General features: G+C 48.7%; 4 protein-coding genes across 4 annotated transcripts; 2 read left to right on the top strand and 2 right to left on the bottom strand.

Moving 5' to 3' along the window:
- Positions 1-3,825: 3,825 nt before the first annotated feature.
- BJ212DRAFT_1255629 (cyclin-domain-containing protein) lies at positions 3,826-4,489 on the top strand (the record flags this gene model as incomplete). Its single annotated transcript, XM_041329763.1, has 2 exons — positions 3,826-4,320; positions 4,388-4,489. Coding segments are annotated over 2 exons (597 nt in total), but the record flags the coding sequence as incomplete, so codon positions are not given.
- Positions 4,490-10,302: 5,813 nt separating this feature from the next.
- On the bottom strand, positions 10,303-12,398 carry BJ212DRAFT_1278101 (glucosidase II beta subunit-like-domain-containing protein; the record flags this gene model as incomplete). Its single annotated transcript, XM_041331409.1, has 10 exons — positions 10,303-10,437; positions 10,494-10,605; positions 10,659-10,733; positions 10,783-10,957; positions 11,005-11,130; positions 11,180-11,575; positions 11,627-11,686; positions 11,738-11,977; positions 12,029-12,124; positions 12,191-12,398. The coding sequence occupies 10 exons, from the start codon at positions 12,396-12,398 to the stop codon at positions 10,303-10,305; spliced, it is 1,623 nt and encodes a 540-aa protein (XP_041189844.1).
- BJ212DRAFT_559426 (S25 ribosomal protein-domain-containing protein) lies at positions 12,220-13,515 on the top strand. Its single transcript, XM_041343517.1, has 3 exons — positions 12,220-12,662; positions 12,726-13,011; positions 13,068-13,515. Exons 1-3 carry the CDS (start codon positions 12,393-12,395, stop codon positions 13,091-13,093), a joined length of 582 nt encoding a protein of 193 aa, XP_041189843.1. The 5' UTR covers positions 12,220-12,392; the 3' UTR covers positions 13,094-13,515.
- BJ212DRAFT_1448486 (cyclophilin-like domain-containing protein) lies at positions 13,409-14,399 on the bottom strand (the record flags this gene model as incomplete). Its single annotated transcript, XM_041338548.1, has 9 exons — positions 13,409-13,425; positions 13,478-13,625; positions 13,676-13,708; positions 13,760-13,807; positions 13,863-13,924; positions 13,981-14,003; positions 14,111-14,155; positions 14,208-14,249; positions 14,299-14,399. 9 exons carry the CDS (start codon positions 14,397-14,399, stop codon positions 13,409-13,411), a joined length of 519 nt encoding a protein of 172 aa, XP_041189842.1.
- Between the last annotated feature and the right edge of the window lie 1,639 nt (positions 14,400-16,038).

Genomic DNA, 16,038 nt, shown 5'->3' with positions numbered 1-16,038 from the left:
GTTCACAGACTATCAAATAGCTAGGTTCTAGGTGGGTACATCGCTGTGCAATATCCCTTCACTCGAATCTGATCATCCCGGTCATGCGTGTGGTACAAATTTAGGTTCAGAATGAGCTGGCGCCAGACCTAGCAGATCGGCGTTAGTAAGTGACGGCCAGCGAAATGCAGTATGTCATTTGGCTTCATTTGCGTGCCAGCGATGTGGGTCTTGTATCATTCGCAGGATGCTATTGAAGGCGTGATTCAGATCAGGCTTATCTTGAATGAGTCGGGTCCTATGACACGTTCGTCATCTCGATGCGTCAGTCTATCAAGACAGCCAGACAAATGTGACAGGTACCCAGTTCCCTATCCATTCCACCTTTCATTTGAAGGACGGAGTCCTCCGATATGTGTATCATTTCCAAGTGAGATCCTTAAGTTGATGTGCACTGCCATTGCATCTTACCAGAATCAGCTTGGCATCCGACCAGAAGTGTATGTCTTCAGTAGTGCATTTATCCTATCGTCTAAGCTGCATCTGAGCAGTAAACTTCGGGACACTTACAAAAACAAGCCAAGCTGATACAGTAAATATTATGCTCGTCTTGAAGGCGAAAATAAGAAGGTGATCTGGAATACACAAACCCAAGTATCAAATACTGGTCAGGTTATAATCGCGTTTCCTCGATTGAGGATCTATAGGGCATCCCTGACGCACTGTAAAGTACTGAGGCTGGATGGAGTGTTGGTCAAGATATCTTCTGGCGATATAGTGAGGCACTTGCTCTTTCTCCCCGTCTTGTGGCGTTTATAATACTTCTCCGGGATACAGAGCTCCTGGAAGGGCAATTTTTCATCTACTCGTCAAGAACTGCAATGATTTCCAGGTAGCCCCCTTTTCATACCATTTACAGCCATTTGCTGAATCGTCCCCACTGCAGGGACTGCAAATGATACACAATATACCCACCTTTGGAGGTTTCTTGCATACTTTCCTGACTTCCTTCTGCGACGAGTTTCTCAAGGCTTCTACACCAAACCTTAGTTTCATTTCCCCGAATCAAGAGTGAATGCGCTTTGAATCACGTAGATGGCACATAAACGCTTGAAAATGGTTTCTTGACATGGAGAATGGTGCATTGTGCTTGCAAAGCCTCCATCAGCTCTTGAATTAAACCATCCCGATGGTCTACGTTTGGAAAGTAACCTATCGCAGGGACTTGCCTATGATGTTCGTCTCCTGCAAAACTCTACATATGATTTCCTGACGGAACATTGCAGAAAGACAGCTTGTGTCATACGACTGCAGTCATCTCGTCGCCGGCAGAGACTGCTGCGCTGCCACTGAGGTATGCTATTCCCTTCGACAGGCAACGAATATATCATCACCTGATCCCCCAGACTTAAAGGCAGTCGAGAGGACATTACAATGCCACTTGAACTGGTGGAAATGTTCTCGATTGGGACAACTCCTGTGACAGAGGCAACGTTCACCGATCTCTACCGCAACTTCTAGATTGGTTCGTCAAATAAGGTGGAGATCATGTTGATGCCTTGATCGCACAAGCCGAACCCATCCATGATGTGGGGTCAGTATCCATGCACCTACTTATTCCGTGTCGACATCTTTTACGACCATGTTCTGGCATACTAAACCAACGTCGATAAGGGTGACTTCATCGCCTGTCACAGCACCTTCTACATCGATCCCGCTTACAGGGTATGCTATGTTTGCGGAACAAAGTTGAACAAGCTGCAAGGGCGCGAAGGAGTGGTGATGAGCTTATGAGGATGGGCCTGGAGTGTGATGGCGCGAAAGAGCATTGCGGGAGACCGTCGATGGGTGCGGGAATGACAGGATGGATGAACTTGGGAACGATTGGAATTTCTACCCTGAAGCGAGGTAAGAGTGCAGGGCTAGAATAAAGACTTTATGCAGCGGCTGTGCAGCACGTGGCTTCTCTTCTCCGCCTATCACACAGCACCCGAGCTACACCAGGGCCCCCTGTCTGCAACTTGCGGCCTTTCAGATTTTCTTTTCCCCACCCGTTACTCCCTTTCCTTCGCAGCCCACATCTGCCATACTCGTACTCAAATTCCTTAGCAATCAAACACATTTTTTCTCGTTCTCACTACTTACACAACTGCACAAGAGTGCCCACAAAGTTTGAGAAACATTATCCTATTCGGAGACAGTAGTCCGCGGGAACTCGAGTAGTTTCGTCCTCTTGCAGTGTCTCGAAAAGCTAACAACCATAATATTAAAAATGAAAAGGGAAATCTATGTTGGGTATCAAGAGATGTCAAGCATGGGACAACAGGTCCTAATGGAAGTTGTCGGAGCCGGGGCTCGGTGTGCAAGCACTGTTACGATAGATACAAGGTGAACGGGACACCATTGGTCGGGAGTAGCCTGAGACACATCACGATCAGCGATCATCCAGATTGATGTGCACATGAAAAACTAACCACGTCTTCTATTCACGAGCTTGAAAGCCAATGGTAATTTCTGCGCACTTTCTGTGTGGCATCGATTTGTCCGTGCTTCCGCTACCTGCAAAAGCAACTAGAATGGCTTATCAATTGCACCAGGAGAGTCAAGAAGGAATTGAGTTGATATAGTGGTGTGGATCATGATAGGCGTGACATTCAGAAGAGCACCGCAAGAACGAATCCACCTGGTACTTGTTGTAGTGAGTACCTATGAGGGACAAGAGCCCAGCCCCGCACCCGCGTACGCAACAGCCACGCAAGCGGTTCCGAGTTATAAAATGCACTCACAGGGCCTCGGAGTTATGAAGGGCACCCTATTACAGGCTATCACTTAGCTACTGATTTGCAATTGCCAACGGTGGCCGCACGAGAAATTGTGATTCTCGCAGTAGTCAGCAGAGTTCTGGATCAATGTTTCCTGCAAAAAGGTCGAAATGGCGACCGCAGTGTCACCGCACGGCGAATGCCACCAGCCAGTGGGAACTGCAGTTATCAGTGCCATAACTTCCGATTTTACATGTCAACGTTTCAACAAGTATCTTGCGAAGCGAAAGGATGAATCGATGACGTGCAACGCGGCCGACGCCGCACAGCCTCATACAACGGGGTTGCGTGCGCGAGATTACACCCGTGGAGGATGGTTATTCGATCGTTCTTCCGACGAATCACAATGGTGCAGCCCTGCCGGCATAAATATATAGACATAATGGAAATACTTGACGGAAATCACCGTGTACCACGAACGTTGGGAGTTTGATTGGACGCAATAGTCAAGACACAGAAATACAATGATCTGTGGAATTCGGAGAGCTTAAGTAGATGAGGACAGCATGTAGTGGCGGCCAATCAAACGGCCACATGCAAATTGTCTCAGTCTCACACGGTAAGTAATCTATTCCCACGGTGTAGAAGAAGATTGTTTTACTTTACATTTGTGATTGCTGAACTTAGCTGGGTCCTCTTCACATCTTTAATCATGCTCGCTCTCGCTCATCCAACAGAAGCTAGAACTATCGATAGAACTGGCGTCGACAGAAATATTTCAAGTTTACCTAGAACCACTTCATCTTCATCCTCTAGTCGAACAAGTTCTAGCAGAGTTTCACATTGGAAACCGCAAGCACCGACAACTACCGCTGTATTTCAGCCATCTTCGTCCTACTGCCCACGGAGATCGATTTCTGCATCTTCAGTTGTGGCAAAGGACTCTTCTCCAATTCGGAATAGCGCCGTACAGTCATCTCAGGCAATATCCGAATCGTCAGCAGCCACAAGCAAAGACCCTCCCCCTGATAACCCTCCAAGAGCTGGTTCTCCAATTCCTCCACCTCAAATAAATGTGCCAGCTTCTGCTTCATCTTTTGACGTTCACAACTACCCCTCGACCGATTTGCTTCGTCTCCTTGCTTCACTTCTCACCCAGATTGCATCCACCAACGATGTAATTTCAGGTTCAGACCTAGCATCCCATACTTTGGCAAGTCTGTCACATAACGACGTATCAGAAGATGCATCTTGTTCCCCTATTTGGCGCTCTCTCACCTCCGCCTCCCGTTCCTCCCTATCAAATCCTGCATCCGCCCTCACTTTCCATGCTCGCAATATTCCGACTATCGCACTCGAATCATACTTATTACGAATACTCAAATATTGTCCAACCACAAACGAGGTGTTCTTAGCCCTCCTCGTGTATTTTGACCGTATGTCTCGCCTTGCCTCCGAGGCTACAGGGCGTACATTTGTCATCGACTCGTATAACGTCCATAGACTTGTCATTGCTGGCGTCACAGTCGCAAGTAAATTCTTCAGCGATGTATTTTACACTAATTCGCGGTATGCGAAGGTGGGTTTCAACTTTGCGACCGGTTCAAAATATTTACTCCACCCCGTATTTCGCTATCTTGACTCAGGTCGGAGGTCTCCCCCAAGCAGAGCTCAACCAACTCGAACTCCAGTTTTTACTTCTCAACGACTTCAGGCTCGTCATATCGCCTGAGGAGATGCAAAGATATGCAGAACAGCTTATCCTCTTTTCGCAATCACAGCCACCGGAATCGCCTTCGGTGCCTCGCCCCGTAACCCCATCACGCTCACAGCAATCAACGTTCCAGACACGTTCATCACCTACCACAGTATCGGGCCCCGCACGGGCTATGGGTGCTATTGACGTATATGGTGGTTCAGTGGCGCCCGATCGGACGCCCAGTATGCGTGCTGTACGCACGCGCGACGATGACGCCGCGAGTATTGTAAGCACCGAAACCGATACAGAAACTGAAACGGAGGGTGGCTATACGACAGATGACGAACCGACGATTCGACCACCTAACTCTTCGAGTTCAATCTGCGGAGACGCCGAGGAGTGTGAGAGCGCCGGTGAGTTCCGCGCTGCCACCGTAGAGCAAAACGACGAGTGTAGGCAGAACGGTGTGGAAGACAAAGAAAGAGAACGAGGTGATATCACGCCGGAATTGAAAGCCCGGCGGCTTGTACGAGAAATCAGTGAGGATATTGGAATGGCGAGCCCTTAGACTGTTACCAAATGATTGCTCCTGCGACACCTCCTAACCTTTGCTCCCGGGTCTGTTTGACCAACCCGTAATATTTCTTCATACCTTCTTCCACAATGCACGCCAATCACCTACATTCAATTCAGCGACATTGCAGTCATATCGTACAGTAGTGTATACCTCGCCTTCAACTCGTACTTTGGCAGTGTATGTTTATTTAGCACGTGTCCTATATATAGAGTCGACATTGTTGCTAGTAGCTAGCCAGTACTTGAGCTTGATCAGTTACTTTCTCCATTTTGCAATTATACCCTACCGTATTATGACATGCTCTTCATCTACCGAACAAAATGCACGAACGTACACTTTTTGGAGCATTCTACTGGCTGAACGCTTGCTCTTCGGTACAAACGACCGTTCGTGACCGCCAATAGGTCCCCAGGGGCTACTTGATCTTATGTCAGTTTCGAGCTAGCATCCAATCGGCAAGCCACTTTTCCGTCTGCTCTAATTCTGCCTTATGCCTCCTTGTGCACACCAGTAATCCTCAAATTCATGGCCCTGGTCTGGCGGATAGATCCAAGCAGTGAAACCCGAGTTCATAGCCCTCCGGTATACACGAGCAGGAGTCAGGACTGAAGGCGATCACGGCTCAGACTGACCCAGGCTACTGTTGGAGTCATAATTAGACAGAACTCGAAGGAGAGCCAAGGAATGACTACAGGAGACTAAAGGTGAGTCATAAGGTAGCGACCGAGTCTTCAATCTAGGGCGCAGCTTTTTATCTGCAAAACTTGAAGTTCGTGGGCCTGTGATGTTACCGTGCTTTGGGCGTCTAAAGAGACACTAGTAGCAATAATGCCGCTGTAATACAGCACCGCCTGCAGCTTAGAACGGCAACAGTCTGATCAAGCAAATCAACCTCGACTGCGCTCAACACCATCAAATTTCGGCAGCAGTGACTCAATGGCTGAGGCAGCCCAGCCCATGGTCCTACCCATACCTGTTCGAGTGCTTAAAGGTCATGAAAACACCGTGTCCGCTGTTGCTGTCTTCCCTGATAGACGACGCATGGTCACGGGCTCAGCGGACAAGACGCTTCGTATATGGGACTTGAAGGATGGGGTTTTGTTGAAGAAAATGGAGGGGCACGGTGCTTGGGTGCGGGCGCTGGCAGTATCAAGAGATGGGCAATTGATAACAAGCGGTGATATCAATGGAGAGTTCATCGCATGGGACGGCGACACTGGCGAACCTCTCACTCAAGCCATCAAAGCCCACTCGGAAAGGATCCGCTCGCTGGATTTGTCTCCAGATGGGGCAGTGCTAGCCAGCGGTTCAAAGGACAAAACGATAAGACTGTGGAGCACAGAAACATGGCAGCCGCAAGGAAATCCGATTGATTGTGGTGAAAAAGTCTATTGCATCCGGTATTCACCTTCTGGTGAACTGCTTGCCGTCGCGACCAAGCTGGATATACAGATATGGAATACAGGCGCGAGGAATTGCGTCGCAAAGTTCAAGGCTCACTCTACGACCAGTGGAGCATACAATTTCTCACTCACATGGATGCCTGATGGTGCACGGCTTCTCTCAGCAGGCAATAGGTTCGATCCCACCATACGGGAGTGGGATACATTGACCTGGAAGCAGGTTGGTGGTCCTTGGACAGGCCATACTCACCAGATCGGCGTCATTGCCATGAACTCTACTGGCACTTTGCTCTCTTCTGCATCTTATGACAACCATGTCCGTGTCTGGCGACGTTCAGATCGAAAAACTATTGCTTCATTCCAGCACTCTGACGCAGTGTGTTCCGTCGCCTTCTCCATGGATGGCAAGTACGTCCTCAGTGGAGGATTTGATAAGAAGGTCTCAGAGTGGGCGGTGCCAGTGGATGTTTTGCTAGATCCCAAGGCAAGTTTGTACCCATGACTCACGTAACACAATGTGAGCATGCTTGATTCAGATTTTCCCTATGTACGCAAGAGTCCGCGATGCATGCATAATCGGGGACTTGTCTACTGCTGAAGAGCTGCTAACACAAGAGATTGATGCTGATGGCGACAACTACAACTCGTATGCGAATCGCTCGTTCGTTATGGCGCGAAAACGTGACTGGGATAATGCACTTCAAGATGCACACAAGGTACACTGATCCCTATTAAGACCCTGCCTAATACTAACGTCCATGGTGACATAGTCCATCAACATTCAGCCCTCCCTGGGGGGTTATATCTCAAAGAGCATCGCCCTCTGCGGTAACAAACAGGTGCAGGATGCGACGAGAGCCTTCGACCTCGCGTTCATGTTCACAAGTGATTCAAAGACCATTCTTATTCTTCTCTTGATTAAGGTACATTATTTTTTCTCATACATTTCCTGCTTCATCTCCATTTCAGGCCATCATGCTTTTCAATGCAAATCAACACGAACATGCAATGCTCCGCGTGAAAGAACTAGCTTCCGTTTGCCCTGAGGCAGACACTGTCACCTGTCGTATTGTGGAAGTGAGCATTTTGAACAACGCAGGTTCCCGTGTCGACACTGAACTTCGTACCAATTAGGCGTATCTACGTCTCCAACTGGGATTGCGTGCCTTAGATGGCGCACGTCACGATGATGCTGCTGACCATTTCGCTGCTGCTGTCAACATTATCGCTGTCTCACCTGGATCGGCTCACCATTCCAAATATGAGGAGTTTGTCGTGGTACGTTGATTCATGCAGCCGAAAATGCCTTTCATGCCTAACTGTGCAGCTCTTTGGGTGGGACCTCGAGTCCGTTTGGCAAACTGCCAACCAAAAACGGTGCCATGCACTCCTTCTCGCGGGTAGGATTGGAGAAGCACACAAGTCGTACCGATATATGATGGATTTGCTTGATGAAGCCATGAAAACCAGCTGCCTTGAGTGGTCCACTGGTAGGTCTTCAGTTGTCAGCAGGCTATATTCCTCACCCATACTTCACTCAGCTTTCAAGGAAAATTGCAGAGCGCTCTATGCTGCAAACGGATTTACTGACCTCTCTGCGAGCGGGGATGCCGCCCTGGCTGCGAGCGATTACGACAGGGCTATCGAGCTGTACTCTGCGGCGATCGACCTGGATTCTGGAACCGATATCATCTTTGCAAATCGATGTAGGGCGAATTCCGAGAAAATGTTATGGGAGGATGCGCTTTTTGATGCGCAGAAGGTGCAATGGACTATATTTTTGCCAGCCAATGCTCATGTTCATGACACATAGGTCATCGAACTCAAACCTTCGTCCTACCTCGGATACAAGTTGAAGCATGTAGCACTTCATGGCGCACAACGCTATGATGAAGCCATCGCCTTCCGAACCGTACTCTCCAGCTCGGACAATGCTCTCGACGCACAAGCACAAAGTAAGTCCGGAATAATGCATACGGAATGTGCTCAACTCTTCCCCAGAACTGCACGAGCAGTATACGTCTCCATCAGGAGTAGAAGGTGCTATCCAAAAGGTCATTGACGCTCAAATGGAAAATGCACCGCCGCGTCTGATTAATACCACCACTGGGCGCCTGTGCGATCGAGAGGCACAGATAAATGCCTTCAAAACGAGCACCGTGTACAAGAAGCTTTTGTCATCAACGATAATGCATGTAGACCTCCAATTGGAGCTCATCCAAGAAGTGGTAATGACGTACTTCCGTTGTGTCATGCTGTCGCATAGGTGGGAACGCAAGGAGCCCTTGTTGCACGACATCCAGGACCAGAGCGTATACGAGTTGAATCCTTTCGGCGGCATTGTGAAGTTGCAGTCATTCTGCAAAGTTGCTCGTAATGCGGGGTACCAATGGGCGTGGAGCGATACATGCTGCATCGACAAGAGTAGCAATGTTGAGGTTCAGGAATCGGTTAACTCTATGTTTGTCTGGTATCGCCACTCAGCCCTCACGATCGTTTACCTGTCGGATGTCCCGCCTTCATCAAAGTCTGGCGCACTGGCTAGGAGTGCTTGGATCACACGAGGATGGACGGTTCAAGAATTCCTGGCTCTCAAAGTCATTCTCTTCTACCAAAAGGACTGGAACCTATATCTTGACGACCAATCTTTTAATCACAAAGAGTCCATTGTGATCATGCAGGAGTTGGCGGATGCGACGGGGATAAATTCAGGGGCGCTCGTCGCCTTCCGTCCCGGGATGAAAAATGCCCGAGAGAAACTCCAATGGGCATCAAGGCGCATCACCACATTGCAGGAAGATATTGCATACTCATTGTTCGGCATCTTCGGCGTCCACTTACCCCCCATTTATGGCGAGAAGAAGCAAAATGCACTCGGGCGGCTCCTGCAGGAGGTCGTGGCTCGGTCGGGTGACATAAGCGCCCTGGACTGGGTCGGAAAATCATCCGAGTTCAATAGCTGTCTGCCAGCCGACATCACTGCATACCAGGCTCCGCCATGCATGCTGCCATCTCTTTGCGAAGATGAGATTCAGATATCAATCTCCTCACTCCGAAATGCCGTGACTGTGAAGTCAGCTTTCAAGCTTTATACCCTGCTTAACATCATTAGTATTCCTCGTTTTGCGAACTGCAGATTACAACTGCCTTGCATCGCATTCCGTGTCACTGCTGTGAGACGGATGCCTGATCAAGACCGGGAGACATACCTTACCTATGCAGTCAAGGCAGATGGGCTTCACGACCTGTTGATCACTACAGAAGACAAGCTCATTCCGTTCTTGCGGGCCATTGCCACTGGGCAGACATTCTTCCTTGTCCGTCCGTGGGATCGTCACCTCCTTGACCTGCCTGACTTTGCAGGCAATACCCAGAGCATGGCACACATATCGGTACACGAATCCCCTGTGGAGAATGTACTGGCCGACTCGAACTCGCGAGCGCTGCGATTGATTGATCGCCTCCGACAGCCTTTTCACGGGCTTTCTGGCAAGAGGGGCCCGATAACTTCCGTGCCTCATTTACCAGCGTTGGGATTGATCGTTCGCCTTGGACAACCTTTTCGTGCAATTTTACTAGCACAGCAACGCGGAGGGGAATACACGAGAATCGCATCGGATCACGATATTATTGCACAGCTTAAAGACATGGCTTCTATTTGCAACATGACAGACTGCGTCAGGACAGTGGAGATATTGTAGCCAGATTGCATTGTTATTTTCATCGAACTGATTCCTTGCCATTTTTACGAATTTGGAGTAGGTTTCCTGATTAGCACTCGTGCCCCGAGGGGGTGGAAGTAGAACTTCAGGTTCACCTGACCACGTAATAAATACTTGCATGCATGCAGAGGTACTGTACCTAGACTTAATGCCAAAAAGTCTACAGTTCGTCTTTGGTGTGCTCGTCCTCCAGTGGGCGACATAGTGCTGGGGTTGTTCCTGTAATTTGGTACTCGCACTTCTCCAGTTCTACCACCGTCAGTAACGTGTTTTCAGTGCCGCATGTGAAAACGAGCTTATAAGAACAGATATCAATGTTGTGGGGGCGAACAGAGAATATGCAATATTTACCTCAACGCTGCGATGGGGGCCGTTCCAGCATTTGGCTCCCTGGGTGTAGTGCTGTCGGGTATAATATTCTAGCTCACCAGGTCCAGCAGCTTTGTTCCAGGACGAAAATTTCCTGGAAGACACATAGATAAGTACATTCATAGCACTTATTCCTAAAGAACATACCCCAGACTGAAGCCAGAACCACCGCTATTGGGAATTTGCTTCGCCTCGTCAAATAGGCAAACCTCGTAAGTGTACCTGCGAAACGTTGGTATACTTCCGAGTAGTTCGAGGCAACAACACCTACTCTCCGGTATCCTTTGACAGGCACATGCCGTCAAGTTTTTTCCACTCGCCTTCTGGGCCAAAGCCCTCAGGATCAAAGAGATCCAGGAGGTCTTCATTTGCAGTTCGTTGCTCATCTTGGGTCAGCTTGAGGCTGTGTTCCGCGTCCGAAAGGGCTACACGTGCACGATTTGATTCTAAGGCGGGATGAGCACATACATTCAGTCACATAAGATATAGTTACCAGCAGACGAGTCGAATGTGCCTCCGCGCCCGATTCCGAAAACTGATAGAGCCGAGAGGAGCGAGTCGCGGAAACTATGATAGGATGGGAGTAGAGCGTCTGGAAGGTAGGCCGAAATGTCAAGCACTTAAAACTGGTCAGTTTCTTGTGGTGCCAACAATTGCTTTTAACTTACAGAGGGACTGGGCTGAAGCAGGCCCGACAAGCTGGTCATATTCTAGCAGCAGCGTCACATGATCTGTTTTCAATAACTGATCCAACTCCTTCTCGATCTTTGCTGCATTCCAAAGACCTTCATCTTCAACATCGTCCTCTGTTTTCGGTTTGTCCGCCGTAGTGTCAGCTTCCCCATCGTCACCCTTGCGTACGTCGTTTATGTGAGGCAATCCTGCTAGTGCCTCCCAGCCACGCACAGCCTCCAGGACGGCCATATCTTGATAGTTAGGGTTATAATCCGCGCGGAGTGAGGTCAAGATGTCACCAAGAGCTTTCTCGCGTTCTAGGTGCTTCTTGTGTTCTTTCTGAAGGGACTTGAGTGCGGTATGATGTACGAGGAGTGACTGGTAGAGGGCTGCAACATGCTTGTGAGTCAAGATTGCAGAGTATGTTAGGACACACATACGAGACTGTTTCTTACGCTCCAGCTCAGCAGCTGAGAGGGATTCTGCGCGTTCTGCAATGTCTGAAAAAGGCTGTGTTAACACGAAAGCTCCCGACTCTTGAACTAACATACCTCGTAATCTCTCCACCTCTTTCTCTCTCGTTTCAATCTCTTTGGCAAGATCAGCAACGAGTGCCTCCAAGCGCTTTTGCTCCTTATGTGCATACGCAATGTATGAAGATCGTATCTTGGATCCAGTCTTTCGCAGCTTACGCTCTGCTTCTGTCTTCTTTCTGTATTCTACTCCGACTTCCTGGCAAGTGTTTGGACACACGCCTGAGGGCTCGTCCGATCCATCGCAGCATTCCTGCTCTATGTTCAAATGAGTATCACGAACTCACTATATCACGTCTGCAGACTTACCGCAAAGTCCATCGTTAACACGAGAGCTTTGTATAATTGCCCCAATATGGCCCTCATTGCGGCAGTAGAACTTGTTATTGGGACAGGCACTCGTGCCTTACAGAATATAGAACTACGTCAATACAACTTAGTTTACCTCACCAGAACCACCCGGATTCGCACCTGGCTCGTCGCTGCCATCCCGACAATCACAATAATCATCATTTACCGCACTCCAGGTAATTTCCTTCGAACCATCTAAACACGTCCATGTCTGGTGCGAACCCCTCGTGCTGGGTACGTATTTCGACACGAGAGAAGGGGGAACGCCATGGGTCTTGTCGAGTGCCAATGATGGAAGGGCGAGGGCGAGAAGTAGCCAGGGATGCATTGTCGACCCAAATGTCAGTGGGATACTCGTTTACTCTCTCCCACTCAACTCAACGTGATCGGTGCCACAGTTACGTCAGTGAGTTTGATGCGGCGCCTCAATAACCGGATTTCGCCGAGAGATTGGCGGTTAGGCCAGACCAAGTGCAGTTCATCGACATCGACGAAGAGGCCGCGACATTATGGTGAGTATCCTCCCTTGATGATGATTTCCAGGGCAGAGAGCATGAAACATGCCGATTCTTTGGACTGCAGGATGTTCAGAGTATTGCAGCCCTTGGATGTCATATTAAGCATGTAGATGTGGTGCTGACTACCTTTGATTTAGGCCAAGGCAAAAGCTCCACCACCATCATCATCCGGCGGAAAGGCTGCTAAGAAGAAGAAGTGGTCGAAGGGAAAGGTCAAGGACAAGGCCCAGCACGCCGTCGTCTGTGACAAAGCTACATTCGACCGTATCATGAAGGAAGCTCCCACCTGGCGTCTCATCAGCCAGAGTATTCTCATTGAGCGGTTGAAGGTCAATGGAAGTTTGGCACGCGTTGCCATCAGACATCTGGAGAAGGAGGGCTTGATCAAGCGCATTGTGCACCACTCTGGTCAACTCATTTACAGTGCGTTCTTCTCAATATTTTATATTATAGCTGAGGTTGATCAACCCTCAATTTAGCTCGGCTGACAACCGCATCAGACTAGATTACTAGTCTTTATTCATTATGGCCACTCATGAGCCCATGTATCTTGCACCACAACCAAAATCTATGCTTTCTGATTGACACTGAATGGACCAAAGCTCTAGGCATAATGAACATCTTGCATTCTCGCCATTCATTCGGTAAAAGAATGAATTATAAAAAGAGTACATGCAATGAGTGTCATCTGCGCTAAGCTTACGTCCGTCGATGTGACAAGAGTCCTCAATGTATGGATCCAGTGAACTCGAAAGCCTCCCGACTCGAATAGGTTATCAGTCGTATTCATTCTCCTGTTGATGCTTCTATGAACAGGCGGTTACATTTCCCCACACTCTGCGATATACACATAAGACACCTTTCCGAAGCCGTTAAATCGACTACATACCAACGATCTTCACGACCAACTTTGGTCTGTTGTTCTGTCCCGTAGGGACATTCTCGATTTTACGAAGCGTCAACATGCCGTCGATGACCTTGCCAAATACCACATGCTTTCCGTCCAAGAAATCACATTTTGCTGTGGTTATGAAAAACTGCGGGGATTAAGTCTGAGGTAGAAATGCAGATTCGTAGAGAGCAATACCTGGCATCCGTTTGTATTTGGGCCTGAATTTGCCTACAAATCATTATCAGATAAATGTTTGCGGACGGAGAAAGCATAGCAAACCATAGAAAGTAAGCCAGGTCCAATGTGTTTCTCTTGGAAATTCTCATCCTAAAGCGTAAAATTGACTTGTACGCCCCGCCATGAAGAGCACAAGTACACCTACAGGGAAATTCTTTCCGTATATCGAGAACGATCCTGTTCCGTCACCGTTCAAAAAGTCTCCACCTACAAGCAGGTATGGGATTGGGCTGGTCGAAAAGATATTGTCACAATATGCTCACCCTGGCACATGAAATTCGGTACGCTAAGGCGCACACGTTAATCATCATGGACATCAAGAAGATGCTATCATACACTCTGCCCAGAATCCATCAACGAAGGTCGATCACTCGAGGTCGCGATGATGATTACCTATGGAAAGTCGCATTTTTGTAACCCTGGGGTCGCGCATCACGTCTTATCTCGAGGGGTTTATAAATAATTGTTTATCTTCATGGCCTGCGCGTACCTGCATTCGCCAGTGCACAGCTGCCTGAAGTTCTCAGCAGTTCTGCAAACTTGATCAGAACAGCACACAGCAGTAGGTAGCAGCCGCAAACTTTGGGACAACGTCACTGAAGAGCTCCATTTTTATTCTACCCGCTGGTGTCTCTCCAATATTGATATCCATGAAAACGATTGGACGCGTTGTTGAAGACATGATGACAGTGATCAAGAAGATTGTGTAATTACATAATAAACTACGAGTCAAGGGTGGATATAAGATCAAAGATAAATTAGTGGTACTCAGAATAAATCTTGAAACTCCTTGAAAACTCGCCTAAAGCTCGGCTACTTCAACAAAACACAGCATGAGCATGTGCTGCAATTGAAAGTCAGGCCGGCATCGCACATCGGAGTTCGAAAAACATGCCTGTTGTTCACCAACGTGCTCGCCGGTCTGCACGACTTAGAGCCAACGCTCATCCATGCGCGAGGGCGATGGACCATCTGCCATCCACCTGATCAGCGGCGCCTCGCCCTTACCGGCAAACGGCCTGTCCACCTTCCGCCTCCTTATCTGTCTCCATGGAGGCACCCTCACGTTGGAGATGGAGTCATCGGACACCATCAACAACGTGAAGGCGAAGATCCAGGACAAGGAGGGCATCCCAACTGACCAGCAGCATCTCACCTTCACTGGAAAGCAGCTCGAAGATGGCCGTACTCTCAGTGACTACAACATCCAGAAGGAGTCCGCCCTTCACTTGATCTTGCGTCTCCGCAGAGGCACGCAGATCTTCCTCCCGACGCTTTTCATCCCCCCCCACTGCTCAGCATCCCCCCCTCCTCCACTCGGCACTTATTTGGTCCCTCCCGCGCTCCCTACCCACAGCTGATTTCATTCCCGCAGGCCTTGTTTTTTTTACAATTTTATTAATGCTTTCATTTGAAATACAATTATGTTGGACCGCTACTCTACCACTTTCCCCTATGTACATAGCACGCTTTGAAAAATCACAAGTGTCGTTTTAAAGTCCGACTACATGCCGACGTGTGCCGAGCACATTTCTCTCGGACTTGCGCGAGTTCTTTCAAACTTTAAGCGGGGAGTTGAAGGGAGTTGAACGCAGTTTAGCGAGTTTTCAAGAGTTTCAAAATTTATTTTGAGTACCACTATTATTTCTAATCGTCCTTACGGGGACGCAGATAACGAGGATATACACTAGCCAGGACCCGGGAGACAAATAGCTCCAAACACATCAAGTATCGCACAACGCCAAGCACTGAGTACAACACCGGCCAGGAGGGGCAGGTGCGCATATTTCTGCCGTACTAGCGAGACTATAAACTCAATCAATAAGGCAGACAATGACAGCGTACCTGGCGAGACGAGAAACTCGAGTGAGCAAAGGCAGAGAGCCAATTCGGCTCCGTCTCACTACTAGACATCAATGATCATGACCGTCATTTCCGCCCATAAAGGAGGTGTCAATGAAGATTGCCTGCGGCACATTCGTCATGCCGATCTGCACAGGGCGGCAGGCAAAGGGCCAAGACAAAGATACGGGAAGGTCTGCTATCTAGGACAGGTCCGTCCAATTACTTTTGTGTAAACCTTGATTAATCATAGGTCTCGACTCTCGTCTGGTCTCGATTAACCAAATAATGCGTCCTTGGCTAACCTGCTGTGGCCAAAAAGACCCGTGGGCACGGTATGGCATCATATCAACATCATAATAGCGCGCCCAACCATCTAGGTCGATTAAGTGCAGTCGACTTAGGTTTAACTCTGACAACCTAGGGTCCAATGTCGTACTTCCTGACAGTCACTGATGGGTATTCCAACTTGATTTAAA

The sequence above is a fragment of the Suillus subaureus genome, assembly GCF_016647635.1.
Source record: "Suillus subaureus strain MN1 chromosome Unknown BJ212scaffold_30, whole genome shotgun sequence".
In the NCBI taxonomy this organism is placed as follows: domain Eukaryota; kingdom Fungi; phylum Basidiomycota; class Agaricomycetes; order Boletales; family Suillaceae; genus Suillus; species Suillus subaureus.
Note: the sequence above shows the minus strand (reverse complement) of the source record. Positions and strands in the feature narration are given on the sequence as shown.